General features: G+C 47.0%; 1 protein-coding gene across 2 annotated transcripts in view; it reads left to right on the top strand.

Moving 5' to 3' along the window:
* Positions 1–1,393: 1,393 nt before the first annotated feature.
* The window catches only part of NR4A3 (nuclear receptor subfamily 4 group A member 3), a 36,999-nt gene continuing 23,113 nt past the window's right edge, over positions 1,394–15,279 (top strand). The window contains exons 1-6 of one of the 2 annotated variants that reach the window (XM_081264150.1): positions 1,394–2,242; positions 5,477–5,650; positions 6,536–6,607; positions 7,835–8,799; positions 12,611–12,740; positions 13,223–13,395. In XM_081264150.1, coding sequence (XP_081120276.1) covers positions 7,837–8,799; positions 12,611–12,740; positions 13,223–13,395 — 1,266 coding nt within the window. In that variant the 5' untranslated portion in view covers positions 1,394–2,242; positions 5,477–5,650; positions 6,536–6,607; positions 7,835–7,836. The remainder of the gene's footprint in view (positions 2,243–5,476; positions 5,651–6,535; positions 6,608–7,834; positions 8,800–12,610; positions 12,741–13,222; positions 13,396–15,279) is intronic. The other variant, XM_081264149.1, reaches the window with a different exon arrangement.

Below are 15,279 nucleotides of genomic sequence, written 5' to 3'. Positions count from 1 at the left end.
GCTCCAGGTCTTGCTCCCCCCCCTTCAGCCTTTGAATGGATACAATGTAGCAGCGCCCTCCTTCCTTCTGAGACTGGATTGGAACCCGCGGCGGTGCAGAGGCTAGGTTCCTCCCCGCTGGGTCAACTTTCAGAGCATCCTCCCACGGTCTTCTCCACACTAGGCTGCTTGAAGTGGAAGTGGAGGCGAAGAAAGATATGCCGTGTATTTATATGTAGTTTTGCTTTCAAGTTTCTGGTCTTAAGATCGAAGCTTCTTGGATTCTGAAACATGGGCTTGTGGACAGTGGAATCCCCCCCCTCAATCTGACACCACCAACATCCCCACCCCCACACATATACACTCAGAGATTGGGACAAGTCAAAGAAATAAAACTGTTACATCTGATTCAAGGAGACCACGTGGGGGACCATGTCTGTCTGTATTGTTTCACTCAAATATTTTCTCCTCAAAAAATTCTTTTCTGAAAGAGGTTGCTTTAAGCTGAAACCTTTGGAACTAGGAGTCTTTACCTCTGATACATTTTTGTTTTTGTTTTCAGCAGTAAACTTACACTTAATTCATCATTTCCAGGAACAAAATGCTCTCCTTCATACAGTTGCCCAGGCTGTCGGCACACTATTTCAAGACAAATGTGTCTCAGGAGACCAGAGCAAATCCCCAAGCAAGCGATTGACCAATAAATCCTGTTGATTGATTTTGAAATGTTTCATTTGGGAGATGGAGGGGGAGGGCATCTACAACCATCAAAAAAGTGAAAGTACGAGTTGAGAGTTCCTTTCAGACAGGGTGCTGGAGAGGAGGGATGATTTGCAAAAGTGAGACTTGCTTGGCTGTTCAACACGTGTGTGTTTGTTTTATACAGTAAGTTTCTGCTGCAGCGTGCACGTGGTTGATGGATGTGCACTTTGCTGGGTTATAATGCGTCCAGTTAGGAAACTCACACCATAAGTGTAAAGAAATAAAATCGTATCCCCAGAGCCATCTGCATCCCCTTGTGAAACACGCACCCAGAAATTAATGGCAGGAGGAAAGGAATTAGCCTAGGCTCAGAGGCCAGAGAGACATAAACAGTTTTGGGACCATTGCATGAGGAAAGCACAGCTGCACCTCGGGGAGTCTTCAAACTGGTGCCAGACTCCTTCAACACCCGCTGCCAGGTCACTCGGAGAAGCTGGCTGGCGGAGCCTTCCCTTTCGGAAGAGCTGTCCTCTCCCTTACCCCCTCGTCCTGGCTTCTTGCCTCGGGGCAGCCTCGGAGGCGCGCCAGCTTAACTCCTCCAAGTCTACTCCACCCGAGCCTGACAGCTGGGCGGTCCCGCCTGACCCGCCGGCGGGCCACGGCACCCTCCCGAAGACGCGCGCCCTAGGAAGCAACATAGCTGCAGAGGGGTTGGCAGCGCGGGTCCGAGAAGTCCCGGGGCTGGTGTCGGCAGCTCGGAGCAGTTTTCATTGTGCAGCGGTGCAAAAGGCTGGGGAATGCGCGCGCGCACACAAGCACGCACATACACACTCACACACACACACACTCACTCACTCACACACCCTCCCTCGCACACGCGGAACCGGCTGGGCCAGGGGAGGGAGGAGGAGGGTGACGTAGCGTCCCATGGCGTCACATTGACGTCTCGCATTCCAGGCACTCTATGGAGAGGCCGCTAGGGCTCCTGTGGCATAAATGACGTGCCGAGAGAGCGAGCGAACGCGCAGCCGGGAGAGCGGAGTCTCCAGCCTCCCGCCCCCCACCCCTCCAGCTCCTGCTCCTCCTCCGCTCCCAATACACAGACACGCTCACACCCGCTCCCTCATTCGCACACACAGACACACGCGCGCACACAAGCTCCGCACACAACGCTCCGCACACACACTCTACTCTCTCCCGCGCGCTCACACCCCTCTAACCCTGCGCCCTCGCTGGTGCAGCACCGTGCCGCAGCCGGACGCCCCTCCTGAGCTCACTTTGCAACGCTGACAGCGCCTGCGGTGGCAGTGGAGGTGGGAACAGCTGCGGCATCCTATCCCCTAGTCGCGGCCGGAGCCCGGACGCTGGCGGAACCTCTCGGCGGCGCTCTCCCATGAGTCGCGATCGCAGCATCCCCCACCAGCCGCTCACCGCCTCTGGGAGCCGCTGGGCTTATACACCGCAGCCCTTCCGGGACAGCAGCTGTGACTCCCCCCCAGTGAAGATTTCGGAACAGCTCTCTAGAAACTCGCTCTAAAGACGGAACCGCCACAGCACTCAAGTACGTATGAGATTGGCCCAGTTAATAAGGGGACTTGTTAAAAAGTTGGCGCTATGGGAAGCGTCGCTCCTGAAAAATGACAACTTTGAGTGTGGTGTACCCCCCCACACACACACACACACACGCCTCCCGGCTCCGGTTTTGCTTGCCAAGCGGCCCGTGGGTTCTGATCTGAAACTTTTTCCCTTTAGCGGGCCCTCGAGGACTCTGGAGCTTGTGGGATTCCTCTCCCCACCCCAACAGGCGAAAAGCCTCTAACAAAGAGGAGGACCGGGATTTGTGCAGTAAGAGCTCTAGCGATGTAATTCAGGGTATTTCGGCTCTAGTTGTCATGGTAATGATGCTCTCGGCGGCGGCGGCGGCGGCAGCGGCAGCGGCAGCGGCAGGGAGTTGCAGCCCCGGTGATGAACGGCAGTAATTTTCCTGCCTTTTAAGTAGGATTGAAAATAGGGGCTCTGGTGGGTCCAAGTTAATGTACCTAATGGTGGAATGGAGCTGATTGTCTGGGAGAAAGCTTAGGAGGGAAGAGGCCTGGGCAGCAGTGGCCGGAGTTTGCAGAGGCGCTCGGAGATCTCAGGAAAGAGGGTGTAATTGTAGGAATGTGGTTTATTGTATTGAAATGAGCCTGGGGCTCCTCTAGGCACGTCTGCCTGGCATCGCGTCTTACCGGTTTACACTTTTCCCTTCGGAGGTAATAGAGTGTAATTACTGACTTCCGCGCTCCGACACGCGTGGGGACAGCGTCCCTCTCCTCCTGAATTTGGTTTGGTGTAGGAAAGGAATGCTTTACTTTTCACTGACAGAACTCATGCTTTTGGAGAAGTTGTTTCAAGTGTTTTACTCTTAGTAGAAATGAAAGTTCCCGGTGGTGAGAAGAGAGCGGCGATGCTAGCGTAGCCTGCGGATACTGACTTCCAAAGGCACCTCTCGAACCTGTTGGTAGCTTCAGGCAGTCATGAGAGGGAAAGCATTTGTCCCTTTATTTCCGAACGTTCTTGGAAATTACCTTTCATCTATGCGCTCGGATTCTCCAGAGGAAAGAGCTGCAAAGAGTTTAGTAATCAGAAATCTCGGACTGTTATCCCAGGGCCTTGGGGTGCAGGGAGAGGGGTACAAGGCGCCCTTCAGCCATTCCGTCCCGAATCCAATCCTGAGTCTTCTTTTCCCACGACAGGGAAGTGTTTTATAGAACTGAGTTGGGAAAAGAAAAGCTGCCCAGCGCGGGTACTGGGCACAATGAATGAAATTACTCTATTCGAGTTGTTTTAGCTGAACAAGATGCGTGCAATGTGAATATCAAAGACTCTCCACGCCACGGCAACCTCCCCACCTTCTCATCCCCTTTCCTGGGACCTTGCGCTCGCAGAAATTCTCCCCCGCGGTTTTGTCTTGTCTCCCTCGCTCTTTCTGAGAATCTCTGTCTTTCCCTTTCTGTCGGTCTCTCCTCCACTGCTCCTGCCCCCGCCCAACCTCCGCCCCCGCTCCCCAGGGTTGGAAACTCCGCGGAGGAGCCCCAGTCACAATGGTGCGTTTCACGGTTTCCTCCACACACTTCACCACGGGGAGGGGAACACGGGGGTGTTCCTTTCGTCTACCCACGAGAAAGAAAGAGGCTTTGACAGAGGTAGTTATTTCTTCCTAATTTACAACCCCGAGGTTCTGTGCTCCCCGGCCCCGGCGGCCGCAAGCAAGAGCGGCAGAACGTGTTTCCAGGAGCCGAGGCTTTGCCTAGGTAACCGGCCGTTTGGGGGGCGGAGAGAGCGGTGGGGCGCTCGACTAGGCTGTAGGAAGGGCTGTACCGCTTTCCGCCGCTAACGCTGGGCGCGTGAGAGGAACCCCTTCCTTGGGGAGACACGACCCCTGCCCACGCGAGTTCAGAGGTCGCCCCTTAGAGAAAGTCTCCGCTTGAAAGGCTCCCGGGGAGGGGCAGGAATGTGGGCACCCACTAGAGGAGGAGATGGGGGCTGCTGGAAACCCCCACGGAAGATGCTGGGGGATGAAAAGCACATGCTACAGCCGTGGAAAGATCCGCTTGTGCCAGCGCTACAGCGAGCGCAAGCTTTCGATCAGAGCAACTCCGGCTGGGGTTAGCAAGGGAATCCCCATTTCCTGACTATCGAGGGTTTCCCGGACCTGGGGTCTCCGAGCCCCTTTCTCCTTGCAAGCAAGCTCCCGAAGCGCGAGTGGGGGGAGACGAAATTTATAGGACCCTTGAGACCTGCATACCCGGGAGGTTTTTTGTTTGGTTTGGTTTCTCCCGCCCCCCCCCCCTTCACATTGCTACCCTTCAAGCTGTGCCCACCCCGAGCAAAGGGGGCGCTATTGGCCGGAGTTTGGGGCAGCCTGATCCTTCTCTGAGGGCAACCAAGCGCCTTTCAGCTACAAAGTTTCGCTACTCTGTACGCTCAGACATTCGCCTGGGAGCTGTGCTTGGCGCCCTCCGGAATGTGTCCCCTCCAGGCCAGGGGATGGCCCGGAGCCTACAAGCCGCCCACCCTCGGGGAACCCGCCCGCTGAGTGCAGAGGACCTCCCTCCGCCCTCTCCACCAGCAGCAAACGCTGTCCGCCCCATCGCCTGGTTTCCAGCTTGGGCCTTTTTCCACTGTGCCCTTTTGTTTGCTTGACCCCTGGTCCCCGAAACTCGCGTCTAATAGAAGCGAAGCCCCATTAGCATTTAGAATGAAAAGCGTAGACTTTCTTAATTCCTCGGGGCATTCATGCATTCGTTCCGGACCTTGTGCATTTCCTGTGCATCGTGTAAAATTTGTCTTTGAAGGGTGGGGGGCGAGAGGAGTTAGAAAACGACTATTTTCCGCTCGTGCACACTCACTGACCCCCAAATTCGGGTGGAACTCATTCCTCAAGTGTTCTCCTTTCTTCGGTTTTCCTGATTTAGAGAGCTCCGAACCAATTGTGAGGGCATAGAGAGAAATTCCTGGACGACCACAGGCTGCGGGGCTTTTAGCCTCAATTGGCGCGCCACAAAACCACGGTGTGCGCAGTGGTTGCGGACATTTCCTTAGCTTCCCCTAAGGCATTGTAATGCTTCTTTCTCCCGGACCCGCGGACCCTTAAGCACCTTTACTTAACCTTATGATAATTCTTTGTAATTAACTAGAATTTCTAGATAACACCGCCACTCCCCGTGCCCCCCCCCCCCATTCGCCCAACCCAGAGCGCGGTGACCTAGCCTGGTCTCACAGCGATCTCTGTCCTCCTTCTCGGTGCCTGCAGAGCCCACTGCGGGAGAACGCAGCCCGGCAAGCCCGGGCCCGGAGCCTGGACCCTCAGCGGAGCCGGGCAGCACCGCCGCTGCTTCGCCTCACCGGACGTCCCCGCCTCCTACACTCTCAGCCTCCGCTGGAGAGACCCCCAGCCCCACCATTCAGCGCGCAAGATATCCTCCAGGTAGGTCTGAAGGCTCGAGAGAAATGGGTGCATGGAACCACATACCTAGCAAGCAGGCTGGTCAACCTGCCCAGTGCCAGCACAGTGACTGCTAGCCCCATATTTCACAGCACAGGTGGCTTGCTTGCACAAAACTCCTCGGTATACCACACCCTGTTGCTATCAAGTTGGAGCAGCCAAATTAAATTAAGTGTTCCATTCCTCAAAATTATATTTCCTAAGAAAATGTGAATACCCCAATGGATGAGAGTCCTTTTTACATTTCAATGTCTTGATTTTTGCCTTCCTTTTATATCAAGTGTACTCGTTTAAGAGTTGTGGGATCACTTTAGAGCGTGAGGGATGCTCTGAAATGATTTTGCTTGTATGAAACCAAAATTATCTGGGTGCAGAAGTTTGAATGATTGAAGCTCAGAGGGAAAGTGAAAAACAGGAGCTGAAAGCCAAGGAGTAGATGTAAATTTGGCAAAAGAAAGGAAGGCAGGTTTGGTTTGCACCACCTCTTTACAAATTTGTTAAAGGGATACTAGATGCCAGGCCTGTGTAGGCACCAGAGATATGAAGATAAATAGAACACAGTCCCAGCAAGTTCATCTTCCAGCTGGAAACTTCAGAAAAACACAAAGAAAAGCAGTAGGTAGGGAATGGTACTGAAGAATGAGAGAAAAGACTAAGGGAGAAATCCTAGAGGTGCTGAAGGGATACAAGAAGAAAGACTAGGCAGGCAGTGTTCTTTCTTTTAAATGATTCGCCTTTCATTTCATCCCAACAAATGGACACCAAGACAATTAATCCTTTAATTTCAACTAGTGTGTTTTTAAGGCCCTGCTTGAAAAAAAAGACAGGCTTGAACTGGCCTCTCCTCATCACTGCTTCTTCCAACAGGCCCTCATCACCTTTTTTCAAGTCAAGATTTCATCCCATACACGCATGACTCAATCAGATTTGGAAATGTGGGTAAGAGAAAGATGTCAAAGGAAATGTGAAGTACTCACTTTTCTATTAGTCACACCTTTTACTCCATACACTACAAACAGACATTAAGTACCAGGTTTTCCCTTGGCTCAGAAAAACCAACCACCAGAAACTGCCTATTTTATCAATACTGTTTAGCTATAAAGAAGGAACATAATCAGATAAATCATCCACTAGAGCCATTAGCTTTCAGGATCTTCTCACCCAATTCAACCTCTCTGAACAATAATAAGCACCTTGGATACCATTTGCTTTGGGGATTTAACATAGTCAAACTGGCAGAGAAACCAAGTCTATTCATAAATTGCTTTCTTCTTTTCTAGGAAATTCATTCTTCTGTCCTAAGAAAATACTTAGACTAACTTGCGTATTATGATAGCTATAACTATTAACTGTTTTGATTAAACAGCCACTAATACATCTTATTAGTCAGAATTGGGATACACATGCGCAAGCATGTGCGTGCAGCTCACAGACACACATACACACAAATACAATGTAGCAGAGAGCAGGTTTGGTGGGTGTTTTGTTGCAGCTGCTGGTCTTTTTCTTTGCAGATGGCACCAACTCCCCCAGTCCATTTCCTGGGCCTATGTTCCTACCTCACCACCTAGCTGGCTGAAGTCATCACAAGGGTCCAGTTTGTACTGGCTGCTACAGGAGTGTGGAGGGGGTGGGGAAAAGCAACCACAACTGTGTGGGCAGCCTCAGTTGGCACTCGTAAAATGTTAAAATGTCACTGTCTCCCTTGGCCAGTAAGTCCCACACAGGACATCTTTTTTGACTAACTCATAAATTTACAAATCAATATGTGTGGCTTGGGAGACCAATAGACTTTCTTTCTCCCAAAATTAACCAACAGGTCATTCAGTGGCTTTTCCTTTGTCCTCCCAGCTTGTGACTGAGGAGTCACACCAATTAGTTTATAGCACTCAAAGCCACTTTTAAAAATACATCTCTGAGCTTATGAGGAAAGATATCAAGTTCCCAGGTCTGGTGGAAAACAGGGCAAGAGAGAAGATGGATATTGAGGTTCCCAGGAGGCCAGATTCTGGGTCTTGTGGCCCCTTTTCAGGATTCAGCTAACTTCCCAGGGAGGAAGAAAGTCTGTGCTAACAGAAAGATGCCACTTCCTGTGCTTCCCAGAGTAGAAAGCAGTGAGTCCAGTGCTGCCTTATTTCTGAAAGATCCTTTTCTCTGCCCCTGCAGATATGCCCTGCGTGCAAGCCCAGTATAGCCCTTCGCCTCCAGGGTCCAGTTATGCAGCACAGACGTATGGCTCTGAATACACCACGGAAATCATGAACCCCGACTATGCCAAGCTGACCATGGACCTCGGCAGTACAGAGATCACGGCCACTGCCACGACGTCTCTGCCCAGTTTCAGTACCTTCATGGAGGGCTACTCCAGCAGCTACGAACTCAAGCCCTCCTGCCTGTACCAAATGCCTCCTTCTGGGCCGCGGCCTTTGATCAAGATGGAAGAGGGCCGCGCGCAAGGCTACCATCATCATCACCACCACCACCACCATCACCATCACCATCACCAGCAGCAGCAGCAGCAGCCGTCCATTCCTCCTCCCTCTGGCCCGGAAGACGAGGTACTACCCAGCACCTCCATGTACTTCAAGCAGTCCCCGCCGTCCACCCCTACCACGCCGGGCTTCCCCCCGCAAGCCGGGGCGCTGTGGGAAGATGCGCTGCCTTCGGCTCCTGGCTGCATTGCGCCTGGCCCGCTGCTGGACCCGCCGATGAAAGCAGTGTCCACCGTGGCGGGCGCGCGCTTCCCGCTCTTCCACTTCAAGCCCTCGCCGCCACACCCTCCAGCGCCCAGCCCGGCCGGCGGCCACCACCTCGGTTATGACCCGACGGCCGCTGCAGCGCTCAGCCTGCCGCTGGGAGCCGCGGCCGCCGCTGGCAGCCAGGCTGCCGCGCTCGAGGGCCACCCATACGGGCTGCCGCTGGCCAAGAGAGCGGCCGCGCTGGCCTTCCCGCCGCTGGGCCTCACTGCCTCCCCTACCGCGACCAGCCTGCTGGGCGAGAGTCCCAGCCTGCCATCGCCCCCCAACAGGAGCTCGTCTTCCGGAGAGGGCACCTGCGCTGTGTGCGGGGACAACGCCGCCTGCCAGCACTATGGGGTGCGCACCTGTGAGGGCTGCAAGGGCTTCTTCAAGGTGAGCGCACACCTCTTCCTGGCGCCCCCCCTCCCCTCTGCAGCCAGCCCCTTAATTGAAGCTATCATCTTAGTGGGTGTAGAAGTAATTCTTCTCCTTCATGGTTTGAGAGGTGTCGCCTTTACACTTTAGACCCATTTTTCTGGGGGTTTTTAAACTTGAGGCCCATGGTCAGGAGGCCACCCAGAGATGGACGTGAGGGTTCTTGATCTGACATTGCCTTATGAGCACTTTTCTGGAGAGAGCTTTCAGCAGATTGTCAGAAGGATCTGTAACCTCTACAATGAAAAAAAAAAAAAAATGCATTCCTTTTCTGTCCGTCCAGAGAGTCTGAGGGGATAGGATCTGCATGGCAGGCCCTGGACATTTGTATCTTGCTTAATCCTCACAGTATGAGCTGAGACTCTAGAATTAACCAGACCTGAGACTGAATTCTGACCACTCAAAAGCTATTTTGGTCAACAGTGTCTTGATGATTATCCTTGTTTCAGAGATGGGTCAGGGAGGGTGAGAGAGGTCATTGAACTGGGACAGGACACACACTCAGAGTGGGATGGAGGCAGGATGCTGACTCATGTTTTTGTGTCCCCAAAGCACCTATCCTTTTCATAGCTCTGCATTGGCAGAATAGATAGTGTAACTGGCTAGATGGAGTTTGGGTGGCTCCCTTCACTGGAGATAGAAGTTGGGGATCTCACTAATCCACTCATCTAGGAGCTCTTCCTTCTCTATATACCACCCACAGTGCCAGGTTTCAATATTGTTCATTCTTTTATAAACCCTGAGGAGAATTTGACAGTGAGAGGGTCATCCATCTTCCCCTGAGGAAGCCAATCCCAAAAGAGGTGAACCCTTGAGGTAGCTGTACACAGTGATTTAACTCCACACAGGATGGGTCCAGCTGGCTTCTCTTGACTTCTGAGTTCAATGCTATTTTCACCCAGGTTGGTGAAGGGAACTCATTCTCTTGCTGCTCTGCCTCTTGCCATTCCCAGACTGCTTCAGACATTTTCTTCTGTGCCACTCTTCTTCCTCCCCATGCCATTGACCATTACTTCAGGCATTTGTAAACCCACACAAGTTACTCCCTAGCCTCCATTGCTGGGCAGGGTAGAGAGAGAAGGGAAACAGAATCCTGATTGGGTAACTTGGATTTGGAGGCCAATAGGATATATCTGGGAATGTTCAGGAACTGAGTGAGAAGACTCAAATAGGACCTCTAAATTGTCACCTACCAGTTGTATGACATTGTGCATGACACTTCTTTCTAGGATTTAGTTTCCCTATTTATGAATAAAACTCAGAGAAAGGCTGTGAGTATTCAAGGAGATAAAAGTATATGCAAAAGCACTTTAGAATTCTTTTTTTATTATTTATTTAATTTTTTTTTTAGTTTTTTTTTTTTTGGCGGACACAACATCTTTATTTGTATGTGGTGCTGAGGATTGAACCCGGGCCACAGGCATACCAGGCGAGCACACTACCACTTGAGCCACATCCCCAGCCCCCACTTTAGAATTCTTAAAAGGCCATAAACAATAGTTCATTATTAAATGAAAACTACAAAGTATTTGTAAAAATGCACATGTTTGTGGATGGGAATGCTTAGCATCAAGCAAGAGTTATTTTTGATTTGGAGATGGTAATCGTGTCATTAATTGAATTCTGCAGATACATGAGAAAATGCTTATGGAAAGACTTTGCAATGTGTAAAGTGCCCTACAGGTATGCAGGATTATGATGTCTTAAATACAGAACCTTAGCCATGTTTTTCCTCCTCTTAACCAGGGCAACTTTGAAGTAACTGCATTCCCTTAGCAGGTTTAATTTGTACATCATTAAGAATAGTGGGAAAAAGCAGGATATGGAAGAAAAGAATGGAAAACAATTAAGAGAATTATGAGTAGTCTGCAAATAGAATCACTCCTAAATAATTTAGAGTTGACCAAAATATGGGAGTGGTCATACATTCTGAATCTAGAAATGTCCATTAAGTGCTTTCCAACAGCCTCTCTTTTCTCCACAATCCCTGAAAACAAATCTATACTTGAAATGGTGGGGGTAGGATGGGGGAGAACAACCCCACGGATCTGTTAATTAAGGGAACCGGAGCAGGTTTTACCCAGTGGCTTTCTACCATTAAATTGAATTCTTTAAAAATGTGACATGAAGTGCAGCTAATGATGGGAATCCAGTGATTGAACCGTAACGATCTCTCTCTGTCCTTAAACTGTGCAGGCACACATAAATGTGGGGAAGGCTTCAGGTTATTGGGAAAATGTATACCTGAAGCAAAATGCCACTGGCACTTAAATTGGCATATTGCCTTGAGGATAATGGCAAGAAATAGAGTGTTAGAAATTACTGCATGTTCAATGAAAGAGAGCTTCATTCAGAAAGCACAAGTTTCCTATCCTTACAGACTGCTGAAAATTTAAATGCTGGAAACTCAAAAAGTGTGTTTGTGTCTCAGAATTTCGCATTTTAAACTGAGCAAATATGTCTTAAACTTGAGAGAGGTTGGCTTTGTTATATTTTTTAAGTCTTCTATAAGCAATTTAGAAACCATATTCTAAGATAAAATTAAAAGGTGACAAGATGAAAACTGAAACATGGGGATGAGGATCACTGAAAATAAAGGAGAGGTTGAAAGGAAACCTAGAATTTTGAATGCAAAATAGGTCACAAAGCCAAAGTTATCTGAGTTTTTCTTTTTTTTATGCAGCCAGACTTCCCAAATAGATTTCCAACTTTCTACTGTATTTGGGGTTGTATAGATCCAGGTAATTTCTGAGCAGTTTTACCCTAAGTGATGAAATGTATCCATTTGCACAAATGTTTTCAATTTAAAAAACAAGCATTTCTTTTTTTACTTTGGAGCATAAAGTATATTTAATTATTTCTACATGTGTCATTTCAAAATTCTACAGATTCTGAAAAAAATACGTTGTTTTTATATCAAAGCCCAAGTTTTATGATGTGTCTTTTATAATATAGCTGTTTTGGTGTCTGCATCAATAGTCACTTATGAAATAACCAGTTAATGAGAATTTGCACTGAACATATGTAACTTTCATATTTCTATCTTTCTCTTGCTCTTATTTGTCTCCTGGTTTGTTCTTCTTTCCTTCCTTACTTCCTTTCTTTCTTCTTTTCTTTCTTCTTTATTGTCAGTGACTTTTAGTATTCAGTATTAAGATTTTGCTTTAAAAAATGAAAAATGGCCAGTTTACCATATATATCCTTTAATGATAAACTAAGCCAAATAAGCTAATTTCTTTTTGAGTTAAAACCTTATTTCCTATATGTTCTAACAAGACAAACCCTTATTTTGCTTTTTTACAATTTCATCTCTATTGAGTAACAAAGCCAGTTACTGAGATATTTGACTTACAATAGTGATAGCATACAAAGTACATCCCAGATAATTTTGATTTTATTTTAATAAGGTCAGCAATAATCAGGGGAGTGGAACAAAGTGGAAAATTGTTCCCAAAGGGATATTAAAAGTGGAGATAATCCAATCCTCCAAGGTATGATATGTTGACCTGGTAATTTCAGATATGATTTTATCATTCAGAGTTGGGTGTCTCCTGAGACTTGCTTCAGAACAATCCGAGATGATTTTCATTGTCAGCAGCTAACACTAATAAAATTGTTTTTCCTGCAGGCTAGCGTGTTAGGAAATTAAATTTATCTAATTATACGAATTGCGCTGTCGCTTTTCACATTGTAATTAAAATACATCTTGTCAGGTCCTACCTCTTTCCAGAAACTATTAGTTGACTATCTCTGTATTGTATTTTCTCAGAGAACGGTGCAGAAAAATGCAAAATATGTTTGCCTGGCAAATAAAAACTGCCCAGTAGACAAGAGACGTCGAAACCGATGTCAGTACTGTCGATTTCAGAAGTGTCTCAGTGTCGGAATGGTTAAAGAAGGTACGAATGTCATGCTTTTCATCCACTTTGCTTATATGCATTTTCAGTCATCACAAAAAAATGTTATTAATTCTGATGGGATGGTAAATTTTCCTAGGATCTCTTTCCTTCCAACATTTTATTTGTATGATGTATTTTATGTTTAAAAATAGCCACAGACTACTAATTCTAATTTCTCAAAATCAATAGACAGCTTGTGTACATGCATCTTTGTTCTATTTAAGAAGGAGACTTTCAGGGCTAATTCATTACCGAACGTAAGTATGGGCTGTCTTTTTTTGCTTGCCTGTTTCAACTCACATTAAATCATTGTTGAATATTATTGCAAACTTCTTACCACTTTTTAATGGTTGTTCCTAGTAATAATTGTCCAACTATGGTGCATTTTGATTCCTTTTTTTGTGATTTATACCTAATCATAATATAATATTTTTTTATAACATAATCCTAAGGATTGTTTTATGTCTCTCTCTCTGCATCAGTTGTTCGTACAGATAGTCTGAAAGGGAGGAGAGGTCGGCTGCCTTCCAAACCAAAGAGCCCACTACAGCAGGAACCTTCTCAGCCCTCCCCACCTTCTCCTCCGATCTGTATGATGAATGCCCTTGTCCGAGCTTTAACAGACTCAACACCCAGAGATCTTGATTATTCCAGAGTAAGTTTTATGATGTCCTGCTTTGGAGTGAATGATCAGCATCTCTATTAATGATGCTAGTAGTATGAGTTGATTGAATGACTGTGCTGGCACCATGCTAGTCAGTTTTCATACCTTTTCTATATTTCTCCTTTTATTTTGCAATTTAGTGCATCTATTGCGTCAAACAATATGTGTTATTAGGTCTCTAAATGCCTTAACAAATGACCCTGACAGTGCTGCACCTGTCATACCCATTGTGGTGGGGTTCCTAGTGGTTGTGCCAATGAAAATCTGCACAGGTGAACTGCAATTTGTAGATTTCTTTTCATGGTCTCCACAAAGTGACTACTGTTTTCTGCTTTTTGTTTCCATATTATGGTCAAACCTTCTGGGTAAGTCTCAAATTATTCTTAAGCAGTTTCCCCAACTGCATTGGAATTGATTGACCTGCTGCTTATTCAGAGGAATTAGACCATTGATGGAGAGGAGTGAGCTCTGGCCTTGACATCAGGTAGTGTCAGGAGGACTGGGATGGAACACCACCTCTGCTGCTTCCTGCCTGTGTCACCTGGCTCCTGCTCTCAGCTCTCTCATCCCTGTAGTGGTGATGATTACAATATTTAACCCCAGAGGGATGTTTCAAGAATCATGGAAACACTTTAAAAACCTTAAATGGTTACCGGTGTTGTGATTTAAATCAGCCAAAACATATCACCATTTTTATTTCATATAAGATATAATAAAATCTCATCAGTTGGATTTCTGCAAATTTAGAGCCATGAGAAAGGATTTTCTGAAAAAATGTACAAACATTACTGAAAGGCAGTTTTTTGTTGTTGTTGTTTGTTTGTTTTTAAGGATTTAGAAAAGCAAACTTCTAATAAGACAGGGTCTGGCTGAAGAGGGAAGGGAAGAGAAAAAGATCACAATTACTGAATAATTTCTACATGTAAGACATTGTGGTATATTGTCTTATTTAATCCTTAACCAGTCATGGACTGTAGGGATCATTATCTCCACTTGATGAAAAGAAAACTTAGAAATACAGAAAAAGCCAGACCAGTACAGGGGTCTCCATTTGGTTGATCTGATAGGCAGCTACTACCAGATTGCTTTCCTCAGGTCTAGTCAGCATTTCAGTCATCCAGTTAACTGTCTGGCAAAGTGTGCAAGTGTGTCTTTGCTGTGTGCCCCCCTTTGCAGTTGTAGTGTTGACAGAAATGATTGGTGTACCTGCTGTGATCCTCTCTCCCACATCCCCACCCTCACTAGACTGTGAAGCCTCCTCTCTATACCTGATCACAAGACTCCTTAGGAGAAGCACAGTTGATCCTTAGCACCAAAGGCTGAGGACTCTTCTTCTGATTACAAGTAGCAGCTCTTAACTAAAGTCAAGTCTCAGATAATAGTATAACAGAATAATGCAGTAGTTAAGGGCCTAGGCTTTGGAAGCATGCATGCCTAGATGAAAATCCCAACACCATCATTTCCTAGTTGGGTCACCTTGAGCAACTGATTAAATCTTTTAATATCTCAGTTTTCTCATCTGTGTTATAGGGCAATAACATCTACTTCCTGGGGTTGTTCATGAAAATTAAATATGGATAATACTTGTCAAAGTTTTAGCACAGAGCTTTATATGTTATTTCCTTGACCAAACTTTTTTACTCTGCCATTAGTTGAATATATTAATGAGTAAGAACACTACATATGTCAGGTACCGTGCAGTAACACCATTAAGGTAAGTATTATGAGCTCCATTGCACAGATGAGGAAATTAAAACTAGGACAGGCTAAAGGACTAATTTGCCCAAGGACATAGCTAACATGCATATGAGATAGAATTTAGAAGCCAAGTGTAGTGAACCCAAATTCTGTGCTCCTTAACACCAAGCTTCACTG

The sequence above is a fragment of the Spermophilus citellus genome (genome assembly GCF_964194105.1).
Source record: "Spermophilus citellus genome assembly, chromosome: 2".
NCBI lineage: Eukaryota > Metazoa > Chordata > Mammalia > Rodentia > Sciuridae > Spermophilus > Spermophilus citellus.
Note: the sequence above shows the minus strand (reverse complement) of the source record. Positions and strands in the feature narration are given on the sequence as shown.